The sequence below is a fragment of the Lepus europaeus genome, chromosome 1 (assembly GCF_033115175.1).
Source record: "Lepus europaeus isolate LE1 chromosome 1, mLepTim1.pri, whole genome shotgun sequence".
NCBI lineage: Eukaryota > Metazoa > Chordata > Mammalia > Lagomorpha > Leporidae > Lepus > Lepus europaeus.
In genome coordinates, this window is record NC_084827.1 from 70450365 (window position 1) to 70466700 (window position 16336).

The window sequence follows — 16336 nt, forward strand, 5'->3', positions numbered from 1 at the left end:
TATTTTTCATGACTATCACTTTGAAAAGATAAAGTAATTTTTCACTTAAGGGAGGAGAGAACTTCCACTTTCCTTACAGCCTTGTCTAAATACTAATGGAGAGATGATGACCCAAATGCTTGGGTCCCTGTCACACATGTGTGACACTGTGACAGACTTCCTGTCTTCCAGTTTTCGCCTGGCCTAGTCTTGGCTATCATAGGCATTTGGGGAGTGAATCAATATATGGAAGATCTTTCTTCTCTGTCAGTATGTTTTACAAATAAATAAATAATAAATCTATTTTTTAAAACTGCTTTACCAAGGCTTCCAAGATAGCAGGGTAGGGAGGGAGCTTACTGCTCTAGTCTAGGAGAAGATAGTGTTAAAAAAGTGGACAGAGTGCAGTCTCAGGGAAGAGTTAGGGAGAAGATGGCAGAGGAAACTCTACACAAATTAGAGGGATACAGTGGACCTACATGGATGGAATGGACATCTGCAACTCAGAACCCCAGCCACCAAGAGCTTCTGCACCAGCGCTGGAGAGTAAGGTAAGGACAGACTTCAGTCACCTAAGCCACTGGAGCTAAAGTTGCAGTAAGAGCCTGGAGGGAACCTGGCATGGAGCCCATGGGGGTTAGTGTACCTGCCAATGTAGAGGAAAAAGAAGGAGGGGCACATTTCTCTATCCTGATCATCCTGCAATGGTGCAGTATAACAAGCTGATAGAGTGGGTGCCCTTTTGGACATATGTAAGAGCACTGCCAGCTCTTGTCTGTGCCCAGCAACCAGTGGAGTCGAGACTCCTGACTCATGAGGAGAACTAACAGGGCACTGGGTGCTCATAACTGTGGGAGGCTTGTGTGCCAGGACTGTGAAAATACTTAGGCTGTGTGGGAGGACTCACAGTGTGGCTGGGACTTTTGGCAGTCACTGTGAGAGAATCCACATGCTCAGGGAACCCTGGTTACCTGGTGAGGGACATTGCTGGGGAATCTGAGCTTACACTGAGACTGAATAGATCCTTTGTGTGGTCTTTGTGGCAAAGAAAATGAATATTATGACTGAGGCTAGCATTAAGGCACTGGATTCCCTTGTGGAGAGAAGCTCAGCTAAGCAGAATGAACCTTCCCACTGATAAAAAAAAAAAAAGAGGAGATCTACCATGCCAAGGCTGGGTGTGTCACCTTAGACATGCCCTTCACCCTTGAGAACTGAAAAGTGCTCCTTGGCCACAATCACTATACACTTCTAGATATTCACTTACAGCAGACACTCCACTTGTCTACAGAGACATAGTATGAAGATGAAGGTAACCACAGTGAAGTAACAAAGAAGAAACAAACGAGCATCTCCACCAATGCACCAATATAAGAAACAAGAATAAGGAAGACAACATGATGCCCCTCAAAAGAACAGAAAACTTCAATACTAGATTGTGAAGATGATGAGATCAAATAAATGCCGGAAATGCAATTCAAAAAATTGATCATAAGACTAAATAGAAGAGGCCTGCAATGTGGCATAGTGGTAAGGCATCTCCTGAGGTGACAGTGTCCCATATGGGTGCCGGTTCAAGTCCTGGTTGCTCCATTTCTGATCCATCTTTTCTATGGCCTGGGAAAGCAGAAAATGGCCTAAGTCCTTGGGCCCCTGTGGGAGACTTAGAAGAAGCTCCTGGCTCCTGGCTTCAGATCAGCACAGCTCCATTCATTGCATTCAACTGGGGAGTAAACCAGCAGTGGAAGTCCTTTCTCTCTCTCTGCCTCTCCTTTTCTCTCTGTGTAACTCTGACTTTCAAGTAAATAAATAAATATTTTTTAAAAAAAGACTACATAGAAGTAATTGGAAGCAAATGCATGAACTACTGAAATCCGTATATGATATTTAAGAAAATTTCTCCATGAAATGGAGCTCTAAAGAGAAAGCAAAATGAAATGAAGAATTCAGTAGAACCAATAAGAAATGCAGTGGAAAGCCTTAACAACAGAATTGGTGAAGTAGGAGAAATAATATCTGACATAGGAGACAAAGCACAGGAAATTATACAGTCAGACCGAAAACAAGAAGAAATTAGAAAACTAAAAAACACTGTTGGGAATCTATAGTTTACTATCATATGACCCAACATACAGGTTCTAGGAGTTCCTGAAGGCGTGAAAAGAGAAAAAGAATTAGAAGGCATTTTTAGTAAAATAATGCCAGGAAACATCCCTAATTTGGAAAAAGAAAGGCACATTAAAGTAAAGGAAGCACATAGAACTCCTAATAGACATGAACAGAAAAGATCCTTGCTAGGATACACTGTAATTAAACTCACTACAGTAAAACATAAAGAAAAGATTCTAAAATGTGCACAAGAGAAATGCCAGATTATTTACAGAGGATCTCCAGTTAGACTCACAACAGACTTCTCATCAGAAACCCTATAGGCAAGGAGAAAATGGCGAGACATCATCCAAATCTTAAGAGAAAAAAAAAAACTGTCAACCCAGAATACTATATCTTGCAAAGCTCTCATTTGTGAATGAAGGTGAAATAAAGACCTTCCAAGACAAACAGAAACTGAAAGAATTTGTCATCACCTGTCCAGCCCTGCAAAAGATGCTTAAGGATGTGCTTCACACAGAAACACAGAAACATAGTCATCACAACAAAAGAAGGTAAAGGAATAAAATCTCCCAGTAAAAGTACAAGGTAATCCAAAGTGAAAAATAGGAATATCTTTGGAAAAATGACAGGGCAAAGTCGTTACTTATCAATAGTCACATTGAATGTAAATGGCCTCAACTCTCCAGTCAAAATACACAGAATGACTGAATGGATTAAAAAACAAAACCCATCTATTTGCTGCTTACAAGAAACATTTCTCACCAACAAATATGCAAGCAATTGAAAGGGGAAAAATGGAAAAAGATATTCCATGCCAACAGAAACAAAAAAGAGCCTGTGTAGTCATCCTAACATCAGACAAAATAGACTTTAACACAAAAACTGTTCAAAGAGACAAAGAAGGGCACTATGTCATGCTTAAGGGGTCAATTCAAGAGGAAGATATAACAAATATAAATGGATATGCACCTAAATACAGAGCACATGGCTTTTAAAAAATGGTAAGGGATATAAAAGGGACATAGAATCAAATACAATTGCAGTGGGGGACTTCAATACTCCATTTTCACCAATGGGCAGATCAGCCAGACAGAAAATCAGAAAGGAAACAACCGAGTTAATCAACATGTTAGACCAAATGGATCTAAGAGATATCTACAGAAATTTCCATCCTACAGTTGCAGAATACACATTCTTCTCACCAGCATGGTATTTTCCCTAGGATTTATGACATGCTAGCCCATAAAGCAAATATCAGCAAGTTCAGAAATATCAAAATCAATGAAATGAAGCTAGAAATCAGCAACTCAGGAATCTCTAGAATGTATGCAGACACATGGAGACTGAACAACATGCTACTGAATGAACAGTGGGTCATTGAAGAAATCAAAAGAGAAATCAAAAACTTTCTGGAAACAAAATAAGATGACAACATATCAAAACTGATGGGACACAGCAAAAGCAGTGTAAAGAGGAAAGTTCATAGCAGTTGGTGCCTATATCAACAAACTGGAGAGGAACCAAATAATTAGCTATAATGCATCTCAAGGATCTAGAAAAACAATAGCAAACAAAATCCAAACTAGTAGAGGAAAGGAAATAATTAAAATTAGAAAAGAAATCAACAAAACTGAAACCAAACAAAATGATCAGCAAAACGAAGGGTTGGTTTTTTGAAAAAAAAATTGACATATCATTGGTGAAAGAAGACCCAAATTAATAAAATTAGAGATGAAAAAGGAAATGAGACAACAGACATCACAGAAATATAAAGAATCATAGAAATCACAAATAAAGAGCTGTATGGCAACAAACCGAGAAATCTAGAAGAAATGGATAGGTTCCTACCTAAATTGAGCCAAGAAGACACTGAAAACCTAAATAGAAACATAACCAAGATGGAAATTGAATGAGTAATGAAGGCCCTCCCAACAAAGAAAATCCCAGGACCGGTTGGATTCACTACTGAATTCAACCAGATATTTAAAGAACTAACTCCAATTCTTCAAAAACTATTCAAAGCAATCAAAAGGGAGGGAATACTCCCAAATTCTTTCTATGAAGCCAGCACCACCTTAATTCCTAATCTTGAAAAAGATGCAAATTAGAAAGAGAACTACAGACCAATTTTCCTGATGAGAATAGATACAAAATTCCTCAGCAAAAATCTAGCCAAAAGAATCCAACAACACATCAGAAAGATCATCCACAAGGACCAAATGGGATTTATCCCTGGTATACTGGGATGGTTCAACATTTGCAAATCAATCAATGTGATACATCACAACAACAAAATGAAGAAAAAAAATATGATTATCTCAATAGATGCAGAGAAATCATTTGATAAATACAACACCTTTTCATTATGAAAACTCTAAACAAATTGTTTATAAAAGGAACATTCCTCAATAAAATCAAGGCAATTTATGACAAACCCATGGCAGCATTCCCACTGAGATCTGGAACTAGACAAGGATGCCCACTCTTCCCATTGCTATTCAATATAATTCTGGAAGTTTTAGCTAGAGCCATTAGACAAGAAAAAGAAATTAAAGGAATACAAATTGAGAAGGAAGAAGTCAAACTATCCCTCTTTGCAGATGATATGACTATTTACTTAGGGGATCCAAAGAATTCTAATAAGAGACTATTGGACTCATAGAAGAGTTTGGTAAAGTATCAAGATATAAAATCAATACACAAAAATCAATAGCCTTTGTATACACAGACAATGACAAGGCTGAGAATGAACTTCTAGATCAATTCTACCAAAATACCTACAAAACAAATCAAATACTTTGGAATAAGTTTAATCAAGGATGTCAAAGACCTCTATTATGAGAATTACAAAAAATTAATGAAAGAAATAGAGGAAGATACAAGAACATGGAAAAATCTTTCATGTTCTTGTATTAGGAGAATCAATATCATCAAAATGTCAATTCTTCCAAAAGCAATATACAGATTCAATGCAATACTAATCAAAATACCAAAGACATTCTTTTCAGATCTGGAAAAAATGATGCTGAAATTCATATGGAAACACAGAGGTCCTAGAATGGCTAAAACAATTTTATACAACAAAAACAAAGACGGAGGCATCACAATACTGGATGTCACAACATACTTCAAGGCAATTATAATCAAAACAGCCTGGTACTAGTTCAAAAATAGATGGACAGACCAATGCAACAGAATAGAAATGTGAGAAATCAATCCAAAGATCTACAACCAACTTGTATTTGACCACGGAGCTAAAACCAGTCCCTGGAGCAAGGACAGTCTATTCAGCAGATAGTGCTGTGAAAACTAGATTTCCACATACAAAGTATGCAGCAGGACTGCTACCTTATACCTTACAAAAAATTTCACTCAACATGGATTAAAGATCTAAATCTACAATGTGACACCATCAAATTATTAGAGAACATTGGAGAAACCCTGCAAGATATTGGCACAGGCCAAGAGTTCTTGGAAAGGACCCCAAATGCATAGGCAATCAAAGCCAAAATTAACATATGGGATTACATCAAATTGAGAAGCTCTATACTGAAAAAGAAACAGAGAGTGAAGAGGCAATCAACAGAATGGTAGAAATTATTTGCAAATTATGCAACTGATTAAGGATTAATAAAAAAGATTAAGGATTAATAAAAATACAAAGAGATTAAGAACTCCATAAATACAAAACAAACAACCCAGTTAAGATGTGGGCCAAGGACTTCAACAGACATTTTTCAAAAGAGGAAATCCAAATGGCCAACAGACACATGAAAAAATGTTCAGGATCACTAGACTTAGGAAAATGCAAATCAAAACCACAATCAGGTTTCACCTCACTCCTGTTAGAATGGCTTTCATACAGAAATCAAGAAACAACAAATGCTGGTGAGGATGTGGGGAAAAAGGTACCCTAATCCAATGTTGGGATAGTTAACTGGTAACCACTATGGAAGACAACATGGAGATATGTCAGAAATCTGAATATAGACCTATCATATGACCCAGCCATCCCATTCCTGGGAATTTACCCAAAGGACAAGAAATCAGTACGTAAAGAGTTATCTGTATCTCCATATTTATTGCAGCTCAATTCACAATAGCTAAGACATGAAATCAACCTAAGTGCCCACCAACCAAAAACAGGATAAAAATTATGGGATATGTAAACTATGGAATACTACACAGCAGTAAAAAAATGAAATATGATCATTTAAAACAAAATGGATGAATCTGGAAAATACACTTAATGAAGTAAAGCAATCCCAAAGGGAAAAACACCCTATATTGTCCCTGATCTGTGAGAAATAATAGAGCACCTAAAATGTATTCAGTAGGAGTGCAATGAACACTTTGAGAAAGGATGATTTGAGTGGCTCTTGTCTTGACTTTTGAGAAGCAGGCTTCTTTTATTATTTTTCTTCATAATATTTGCTGAACTTGAACTCTTTACATAATATGTGTTACTTTTTTTTTTTTTTTACAGGCAGAGTGGATACTGAAAGAGAGACAGAGAGAAAGGTCTTCCTTTTTGCTGTTGGTTCACCCTCCAATGGCCGCCTCGGCCAGCGCATCGTGCTGATCCGAAGCCAGGAGCCAGGTGCTTCTCCTGGTCTCCCATGCGGGTGCAGGGCCTAAGCACTTGGGTCATCCTCCACTGCCTTCCCGGGCCATAGCAGAGAGCTGGCCTGGAAGAGGGGCAACCGGGATAGAATCCGGCACCCCAACCAGGACTAGAACCCGGTGTGCTGGCACCACAAGAAGGAGGATTAGCCTGTTATGCCACGGTGCCGGCCATGTGTTACTTTTTAACATATAATTAATCACATGTGGGTAAATCAATTGAGGATGAAAAGTGATCATGTAAATAGGATCAAGTGCCTAGTAATAATAATAGAATTAAAAGGGAAAGAATGTTCTAACATGTTAAGCAGTCTACACAGCAGACTCCTAGGATGACAATCACTTTAAATAACACTCTAACCTCAGAATCACCCCTTAAGACTTCCTGATCTGGCTGAAAAGCTCATGATAGCATTTCAGGCATGGAAAGCCAAGACATTGTGGCAAAAAAATGTTCTACATGAAGGTCCTCTGTGAGTGAGACTCCAAGGGAAAGAAGTGGCCATCAAAGAAGGATGCACTTTTCTCTGAATGGAGGAGAGAACTTCTACTTTGCTATGACCTTATCTAAATAATGACGGAGTTTATGGATTCAAAAGGTTTCCATAGCCTACGCAGCTCATTTCAAAAGCCTCATGTGGTCACTGACATCATATATAAGAGTGTTAATTGTTAAATTAACAACAGGAGTCACTGTGCACTAACCTCCCATGCAGGACCTCTGTCCTCAATGAGTTGTATTATGAGAGTTAACTGAAAAAATTGTTGTCAGTTTGTGTGTGTGTGTGTGTGTGTGTGAAAATTGTTGAAATCTTTAATCAATATAGAGTTGGTCATCTGTGTACAAAGTTATTTGAATATGAATCTTAATGGAGAATGGGACTGGGAATGGGAGAGGTAGGAGGAGTTGTTGTTGGAGTGGGGGTGGAAGAGCAGGTATGGTGGGAAGAATCACTATATTCCTAAAGTTGTACTTATGAAATGCGTACTCCTTAAATAAAAGGTCTCTTTGGGGAAAAAAAAAAAACAGCTATTCTTTTTCACAGCCAAATATTTGTGATAAAATTAAGTCTACTTCCTAAATGAACATAGAAAAACATTTCAGTCTTTGCTGATACAGACATTACTTCACTTGTCTTCCTAAATGTGCATAGATTATATGAATAAAGATTTGGTTTTGTTGACTAACAGCTGGAAACTATGTAAATATTATAAATAAATTTAATAATCATTTTCAGAATGAGTAATGTGGATATAAAAATTTATGTAGACATTATAAAAGTGGAAAATAAAAATACAAGAAACATGGAAGTGCCCAACAAAAGGGAGTTGTAACTGCCCAATCTAAAGACTATGAAAGTCAATTATTCATTAACACACTATACTAATTAAAGCTATTAAGCTGTCTGGAGTCTTCAGAGGCAACAGTTTGTATCCTCTATATTAAAAAGCAACGGCTGATTCCTGATTTAAACGAAAGAGAGAGAGAGAGAGAGAGAGAGAGTTGGCAAAAGCTAGGTGAGTGATACTTGTCTGGAAAAAAAAAATGCCTGAATTAGAAATATCTACAAAATATTATAAGAAAATTGGAACCACACATTTAGCCTATACTTGGTGATGTAGAAAGGCAAAGAAATAGAAGCAACGTGATCCTACTCCTGCATGCAGAGCTGTCCTTATAAATAAATATTAAAAAAATTAAAAAAAATATTTTAAAAAAATTTCTTATAAATAAGAAATATATCTCTACCTAAAGAAGCTGCAAGCCACAACTTAAGATCTCCTTAGAGGGCCTAGGGTTGTGGTTAGCCAGTTAAGCTGCCATCTGATGTGCCAATATCCCAAATGGGAGCCAGTTCAAGCCCTGGCTGCTCGGTCTCCCATCCAACTCTATGCTAAAATGCCTGACAAACAGTGAAAGGTGGCCCAAGTGCTTGGGCCTCCGCACCCACGCGGAAACCTGAGCTGTGGCCATTGCGGCAACTTCAGGAGTATACCAGCAGATGAAAGACTTTTCTCTCTCTATGCCCCTCTCTATTTGTAATTCCACCTTTTAAATAAATAAATATAGAAAAGATATCCTTACAGTTACCTACTCAAGAATTATTACTTTGATCTCACCTCAAAAATAAAAAAAATAAATAAATGAAATCGTCCAATCATCATATGGTTTCTCTGTTTAGAACACAGTTTTTTTGTTTTTGTTTTTCATTTTTTTACACCACTGACACTTCTGGTGGATAAGACTTTGCTGCGAGTGTGAGGTACTGTCTTGGCACTGTAGGATGCTTGTTCTTCCCCTCTACTCATTGGATCTCCAGATCAAACACCTCACTCCAATCAAGACAACCAGGAATACCTCCAGAGTTGCTGAATGTCTCCTGGGGGCGGCAGGAGAGCTATTATCTAAGGAAAGAGCTGTACTGTTCAGAACACACCAACATTCATAGCCAGATAGTCCCTGTTGCTCCAACAGTATTAACTGCACTGCTGATATCAACTAATATTGGGACACTTGACATACACTGGTAAGCCCAGAACTTAAGAAAATAATGTAACTAGAGCCCTATGTGTTGCCACATGGCCAATGAGAATTCTGGGTGTCTTTATCCAACAACACTTCATTTGCATTATTCTATTTTTTTCATGGAACTTCTATTTCCTCAAACACAAAACAGAATATAAATTTCTTGATTGTAGCACAAAGAGTTGGCTTTATCACCCCACATACCCAGTGGAACTAAAACCAAAAGAACAAACAACAACAACAACAAACAAAATAAAACAAAACAAAACAACACTCCAGAATCCCATGGGAGACCAATAGGTACTCTAATGATAAGTCAATTGAATATTCCCTGGCTCCAGTCAAACCTATTATTTTGTAATGGCCTCTAAATGGTGAAAGAAAATGCATAGAAAATCTTTTCCTTGGAATCAATCTGCTGCCATATAGGAACTTCCTCCATCCTCTTAGTTTTAGGCTTTTTGCACAGAATATATTTAAAGGCTTGTGCATTTTCAGAGATTTAAGATTAGTCTTATCTCTCAGTTACTCTTTCTTAAACTAGTACATATAATCTCTCTTTTTTCATGCTTTATACAATTTGAATGTGTGGAATTCAGACTCATATTTCCAATTCTTTTCTAATTTCAAAAAGTGATTTGACAAAATAATTTATAGCTGCTGGTGTTTTCTGCCAAAACCAATGATGATATCAAATTATTGACAGCAGAAACGGTACAGCTAATACTTATGGAACATTTTTCCTCATTATGCCATTGTGAATGAGCTTTTCTCTGAAACAGTTCTGACTTTAACAGATAACAGCTCCAAACACTTTGGAATGATTAAGAGCAGTTTGGGGACTAATCACTTTTTCCCCCTATATTCCTATTCAAAAACTTATATGCTCTTTAATTTCCTCCTTCATCAGAAACTGACCTAATTTCAAGCCCAAAGAACACCTTAATACAATTATCTCATGAAAATTATTTTTGGTCTTATTTTTAACAGCCATAGCCAGTATTATCATTACTCAATGTCTGCTACCCATTATTAAAATGTGATTAAGTTGGGAAAATATTAATGAAATGTTAAATTATCTTAACTATTAATATAAATTGGCAGTGATATCTTAGCATAATATTGTTATTAAACAGCACTCCACATCTGAGATTTTATTCTCAGAAAAACACAGAGAATACCTACATTTCTGATATATTTATTTGGGAAAAGTAAAATTTAAGCTTTTTTAGTACAGAAGGAATTCACAGTTATTGAAAATGGGTTTGCCTCAGTTTTCATTTTTAAAAATCAAGAATGCTAGAGCTGGTTAATATTGTTATTAAACCAACATTCTATTAGTTTATTTTCTCAGTTGACTTGGTATCCTCTTAGTACAAAAACTTGTTATAATGATCTGATCCAATTGATTATGATTCTAATTAAAATATTGATAATTTTTACAGAAAAACTTGCAGTATGAATACGAATGTTAGCTGTGTAGAGATTTCTTTTCAACAGGATGACCTGAGAGAAAAAGTAAATTCAGACTTTAGCCTAATATGAGCTTTAGAAACACAATTGTATTCAGTAATGTTATTTTGAAGCGTGGAGGAAATTATTAAACTAATTCCTCTGAAAACATGATAATGTGCATACTTGTTTTCAGTTTTGGGTTAACTGATTTCAAATATATGCTATTCTCCACTCCACTGACTCCTCCCACCCCTATCATATTCTGACACTTTTAGGACTTATAAATTGTTTAATTATCTGTGCTGTGACATAAATGACTTCAGGGAGCCTATGAGTCTTAAAAGATCAGTAACTTAGTGAGTTTTCTAAATATGACTCTGTAATTAAGAGTCATGGCCACAAAGAGAAAAACAGGAACAGACCTCCAAAGGATTTTAAGAAGATTAAATACATAGGCATAAAGATAAAACAGAATTAATTAGCACATGTAGAAATCTACAAAGAGATGAGTGGGTAGTGGTGTGTAAAATCAACTGAAGAATTTGAATAATGGAATAATAACTTATATGCTTTTGTTTCTTTTTGATGTTCCCTGGAGTCTAATTCAACACTGAACAAATGCTAGATAAAAAGACACATAAGCAGTAATCAATGAAAACACTTCATAAACTTAAGGAATGATCAGTAATGAACAGTCATATAACAAGATACTCATGAGCTAAGTTTCCGAATATTTGACTATCATCTTCACTCAAAAAACTTTACATGTTGATAAAGGAAACCAAACTGAGAAGACATTTAAATTTTTCCCAAAATAATTCATGGACAGAAAACTCATATTGGCTTTATAAGGGTATCATTGAAACACTCTCTCATCATCATCATTATCAGTTCCTGAATTCTGCCTCCCATCCATCTTCCCAATAAGGAATTCTTGTCCACTGAAGAAAGTATCTCTCATGAATTCCCTTGCCTCTTCTCCAGTATCTCTGACGCCCCTCCAATGAAGAAAGATTAGATTCTGCTCTGTGCTATTTATCCAGATATTCCATGAGGGCTAGTGTTATCTTACTAAAGGGAATCCATTTTCCTAGTGAGCCATCTGCCTTACATATAAATATATTTTAAAATTTTTATTATTTATTTTCATTTTATTAAAAAGACAGAGAAGTACACACACACAAACACATATACACACACACAAACACACAGAAAGAGAGAGACAGAAAGAGACAGTGAGAGACAACTTTCATCCACTGGTTTACTCCCCAAATGCCTGCAACATCCGGGGCAAGGCCAGGCCAAAGCCAGAGTCTAGAATTCAGTCTAAGTCTCCTCTGTTTGGGTCAAATTCCAGCGCCACCACCTACTGTCTCCCAGGGTATACATTACTAGGAAGATGGAATTAGAGAAGGAGTCAAATTTGGAGCTCAGGCACTGTAATATCAGATGTGGGCATCTGAAGTGACACCTAAATGACCACAGAAAATGCTCATCATAGCTTCTTTGATATTCCATAAGTGCTATAAGAAGTTGCATGCAAAATAGCTATTCCTCAAATATCTGTGAACTAATAGATTAGTTTAAAAAACAGAAATGCCATTTTTTCTTCCAGTTAGTGACTTAATTATTAATGTATATAAGGTAATGGTTACATTTAGCTAGCAAGATATACAAGTGTGTGTGCAAGATATACAAGTGTGTGTTCAATCTCCATCATTTCAGTGATGGTTATTTTTTAATGCAGAAGCCACTAAACAAGAGAATATTCCTAGTCCATCTGTTCCAACTGACCATCATATAAAAATTATAAAGTTTCAATGTGTTTTCTAATTTTACAAGTGAGATAAATAAAAGAAATAGCCAGTGATTTTGCTTATTGTTTTATTTTGTAAAGGAAATCTTCTGAGGCTGTTTGGTTTATTTTGCCTGTATCATATAAGCTCACAGAGTAGATGATACATTGAAACTCTGATACATAAAAATGAAGAAATAACTATGTATTGCTTTTCAAAGGTGCTTGGTAGTTAGATTTTGAACATTTTCAATAGTTATTTCATTTATAACTTGCTCAATAGGTAATTCTAGCTAAATTTTCTAACCTCAGAGGGATTAGATTTATTAGAAAGATATAGCTACCTTCTTCTATAAGTGTTATATAAATATTTTCAGTTATTTAAACATTGTTGGTCAAACAGTGATTGATGACAACAAAAGAGTCACTTCTAACACTAAAACATTAAATGCCAGCACAGAAGGATAGTTTTATAAAGCTATCTTTCTGCCTGATCCAGAAAAGAACAGAATGAGGATAAATGAAGAATGTAAAAAGTAAAGGGTTAGGCTAACCATGTTTTAGTCTTCACATTTGTGTGACTAATCTTGCATAAAAATGTTGAAAAAAGTATTCAGTCTAAGCAGCTCTTATTTCTAGAAATGCATATTCAATTACTAAAAAGGGTCAATGGGGACAAGATGGTCACAGAATTATTTTTGGTCAATCATTCTACCAGTTCTAGCATTTCAATCCTGTCTTTCCAACTGAAATGACATACAAGTGCTGAAGCTGAAGCATTAATTTGGACACCTAGGGAGCATTCTAAACAGTTCTGAAATGCATAAAGTAAGTTTTCATTACTTACAAAAGTTGTATTTTCCAATAATAATGTGGTAGCATTTGTCTCTATATTCAGTTTAATGACATGTCCATTCTCGCTCTTATACACCACATCTGTATCTGCAACAACAAAGACAGTAACAATGACAGATCCATTGGCTAGGTAATATAACAACTGTAGGGGAGAAAATGGGTACAATAAACAGACACACCAGAGCAATCATTGTTAGCCTTCAATATCCCCAGCTGATTTCTGTACTTGGCTCACATTAATTCTCTTGAAAGATCAAGAAGCCCTCCTAAACATGGTCTGTTGTGTAATAAACACAGGATTAGCAGGAGGGCCACTGAGATTCATGGTTTAACAAGTAAAAATTAATTAAAATATGAGCAATCTGTTTCCTATTCTAATGTGAAAGGAGGGATTAAAAGAAGTGCCTCAATTTTCCAAAGTCAGCTAGTATTGAAGAGTGATGTATCTTTAACTTTCACTAAGGGCTGCCAGTGTACTATGACACAGCAATCCTAAATCTCCTCATACTGACTCAATTCCTGCATACCTAGTCCTTCTACAACCACTCAAGTTTTATTCTATCACTTCCACTTTGGGGTTTAATTTTTTTCTCTGGTATCTACTCTGATTTGCGTGATCACAACTCAAAATTTTTGAGGCTGCTAGCAAGCCATAGCATGGAATCCACTTTGTCAATGTTAGGAGAATAATGTTTTCATTTGATATAGTCACATTGCTTCTGGATGATAGATTTTATATATTTTTAGTAAAATTTAGCCATGTTTGTAAAAAATAAGTCATATTGAAATATCTTTGATCAAAATTATTAACCTGAGGAAAATTGATCACACAACAGGATACTTGGAAGTTAAAAATATTATTACTGTGCATAAAATTGGGTAAAAAAGAAACACAGCCAAATAAAAGTGGTCTTGAATATTTTTTTTTTCTGTTTAAAGTGATAATGTACTTTCCAGTTTTAGCCAATTCTAACCTTTTCCATAGTACAGCATACACTTCCCAACTCCCTGTCCATTCTTGAGAAAAAGAGCATTGGGGACACTATTTACAGAAAATGAATTTGCATAAATTACAGTCTCTCAGAACCTGAATGTCTTAACTGCATCATGGGAATACAAGTACTGTGTGATAGCTTATGAAGATTAACCACAATGATGTACATGGACATGTCTGATACTTTTGGCATAACAAGATTCTGTGATCCATTCACTAGTCATTTCAATATTGTAACAGTAACACTCAGAATCTATACAATGAGAGGCAATTAACAGTAGAAAAATGTCATTTTTCTTCAGTGTTTCATTAAAAAGACAAAAAGTTCAATATCACTGCTCTATTAGAGGCAAGGATGGCATCGTGGTCTGATGGTTCCTGGTCTTCATATCAAGGGGTAAGGCTAGTGACATGCTAGACTGTGACTGGGAGACAGGGACAGACAAATGGTGTTTCAGGGAGGGAGGAAGGAGCTGAGGAGGGGATGTTTTCAGTTAACTCTCTGGGGCCAGACGGATGAATTCAGAAAGAGTCCTATAAGATTTTAAAATAAGATGTACCTTTAATTAATATTGATTTATGTAAAGTCTATGTTTGGACTTGAGAACAATCGACACAGATTTGAGATTTTTAAGTACCTTCAGGTCTACACTTCTGTAAATTTTATCATTAGACTTTCTTGTGCTGCATTAGAAGACACATCTTTAATGGAATTATAATTATGCAGTTTAGTATTTAATATCCTTGCATGCTATTTTAAAAGCACCTAATGGGGCCGGCACTGTGGCTCACTTGGTTAATCCTCCGCCTGTGGTGCTGGCATCCCATATGGATGCCGGATTCTAGTCCCGGTTACTCCTCTTCCAGTCCAGCTCTCTGCTGTGGCCTGGGAAGGCAGTGGAGGATGGCCCAAGTGCTTGGGCTCCTGCACCCGTATGGGAGACTGGGGGAAGCATCTGGCTCCTGGCTTCAGATTGGTGTAGCTCCGGCCGTAGAGGCCATTTGAGGGGTGAACCAACAGAAGGAAGACCTTTCTCTCTGTCTCTCTCTCTCACTGTCTAACTCTATCTGCCAAAAAAAAAAAAAAAAAGCACCTAATGTCTGCTTTTACTAATTCATTTTAATGTTTTCTGTCCTTTCTGAAAAAAATTTGTCTACAAAATTCTTAAAAAAATGTATATCGTGAAAAAAACTCTGGAAGAAAATCAATTTTTTTGCAATAAAAGAAATGTTTAAATTCCATTTTGTCATGAACATTTTGAATGCCCTCAGACAATCTGTTATTCTGGGTCTCAAACTTATCCTACTTTGCTGTGTAACTTATAATTGCAAATGGAATCTCCTAGTTTAGATAACTCCTACTCCCGTATTGATACATTTTACTCAGAAACTCTATTCAAAATAACTATCTCATATTTGGTTTAATGTTAGGTAATGAAATATGAATGAATCAGATCAATGAATAAAGTGAATTAATACAGGATGATTCAGGTAGGGGCACTAGAAGTATTCTTAAATAATTATGCATGTCTATATAGTACTTTAAGTTATTGTTCCCTTCTTTTCAGCTCATTGGAAGTTAAAAGCCAATTATCCTGAACTCAGTTTTTTTTATTTCTTTTTTTTTTATAATATACTTTTTATTTTATTTGAAAGGCAAAGAGATAATGATTTTACACACACTGGTTCCCTCCCCAAATGCCTGCAAAAGCCAGGGCTGAGCCAGGTTGAAGCCAGAACCTCACAACTCATTTAGGTCTCCAACATGGGTAGCAGGGACCCAAGCACTTGAGTCATCACCTGCTCTCTCATAGGATGTACATTAGTAGGAAACTGGTATCTGAAGCTGAGTAGTCAAGGCATTTTTGACATGGGATGCAATCATCCCAAGCAGCTTCTTAATTGTTATATCAAATGCCTACCTCTCAATCAGCTTTTTTTTTTTTTAATGAAAAGTAGGACTAACTGTCTAGCATTTCCTTCTGAAGATCCCAGC

The 16336-nt window shown here is 36.3% G+C and overlaps 1 protein-coding gene across 2 annotated transcripts in view; it reads right to left on the reverse strand.

Annotated features, from left to right (window-relative positions):
• Positions 1 to 16336, reverse strand: part of DPP10 (dipeptidyl peptidase like 10) — a 791529-nt gene that overhangs the window by 421417 nt on the left and 353776 nt on the right. For both annotated transcript variants that reach the window (XM_062199274.1, XM_062199266.1), the window contains exon 4: positions 13339 to 13433. In XM_062199274.1, the coding sequence (XP_062055258.1) occupies positions 13339 to 13433 (95 nt within the window). The remainder of the gene's footprint in view (positions 1 to 13338; positions 13434 to 16336) is intronic.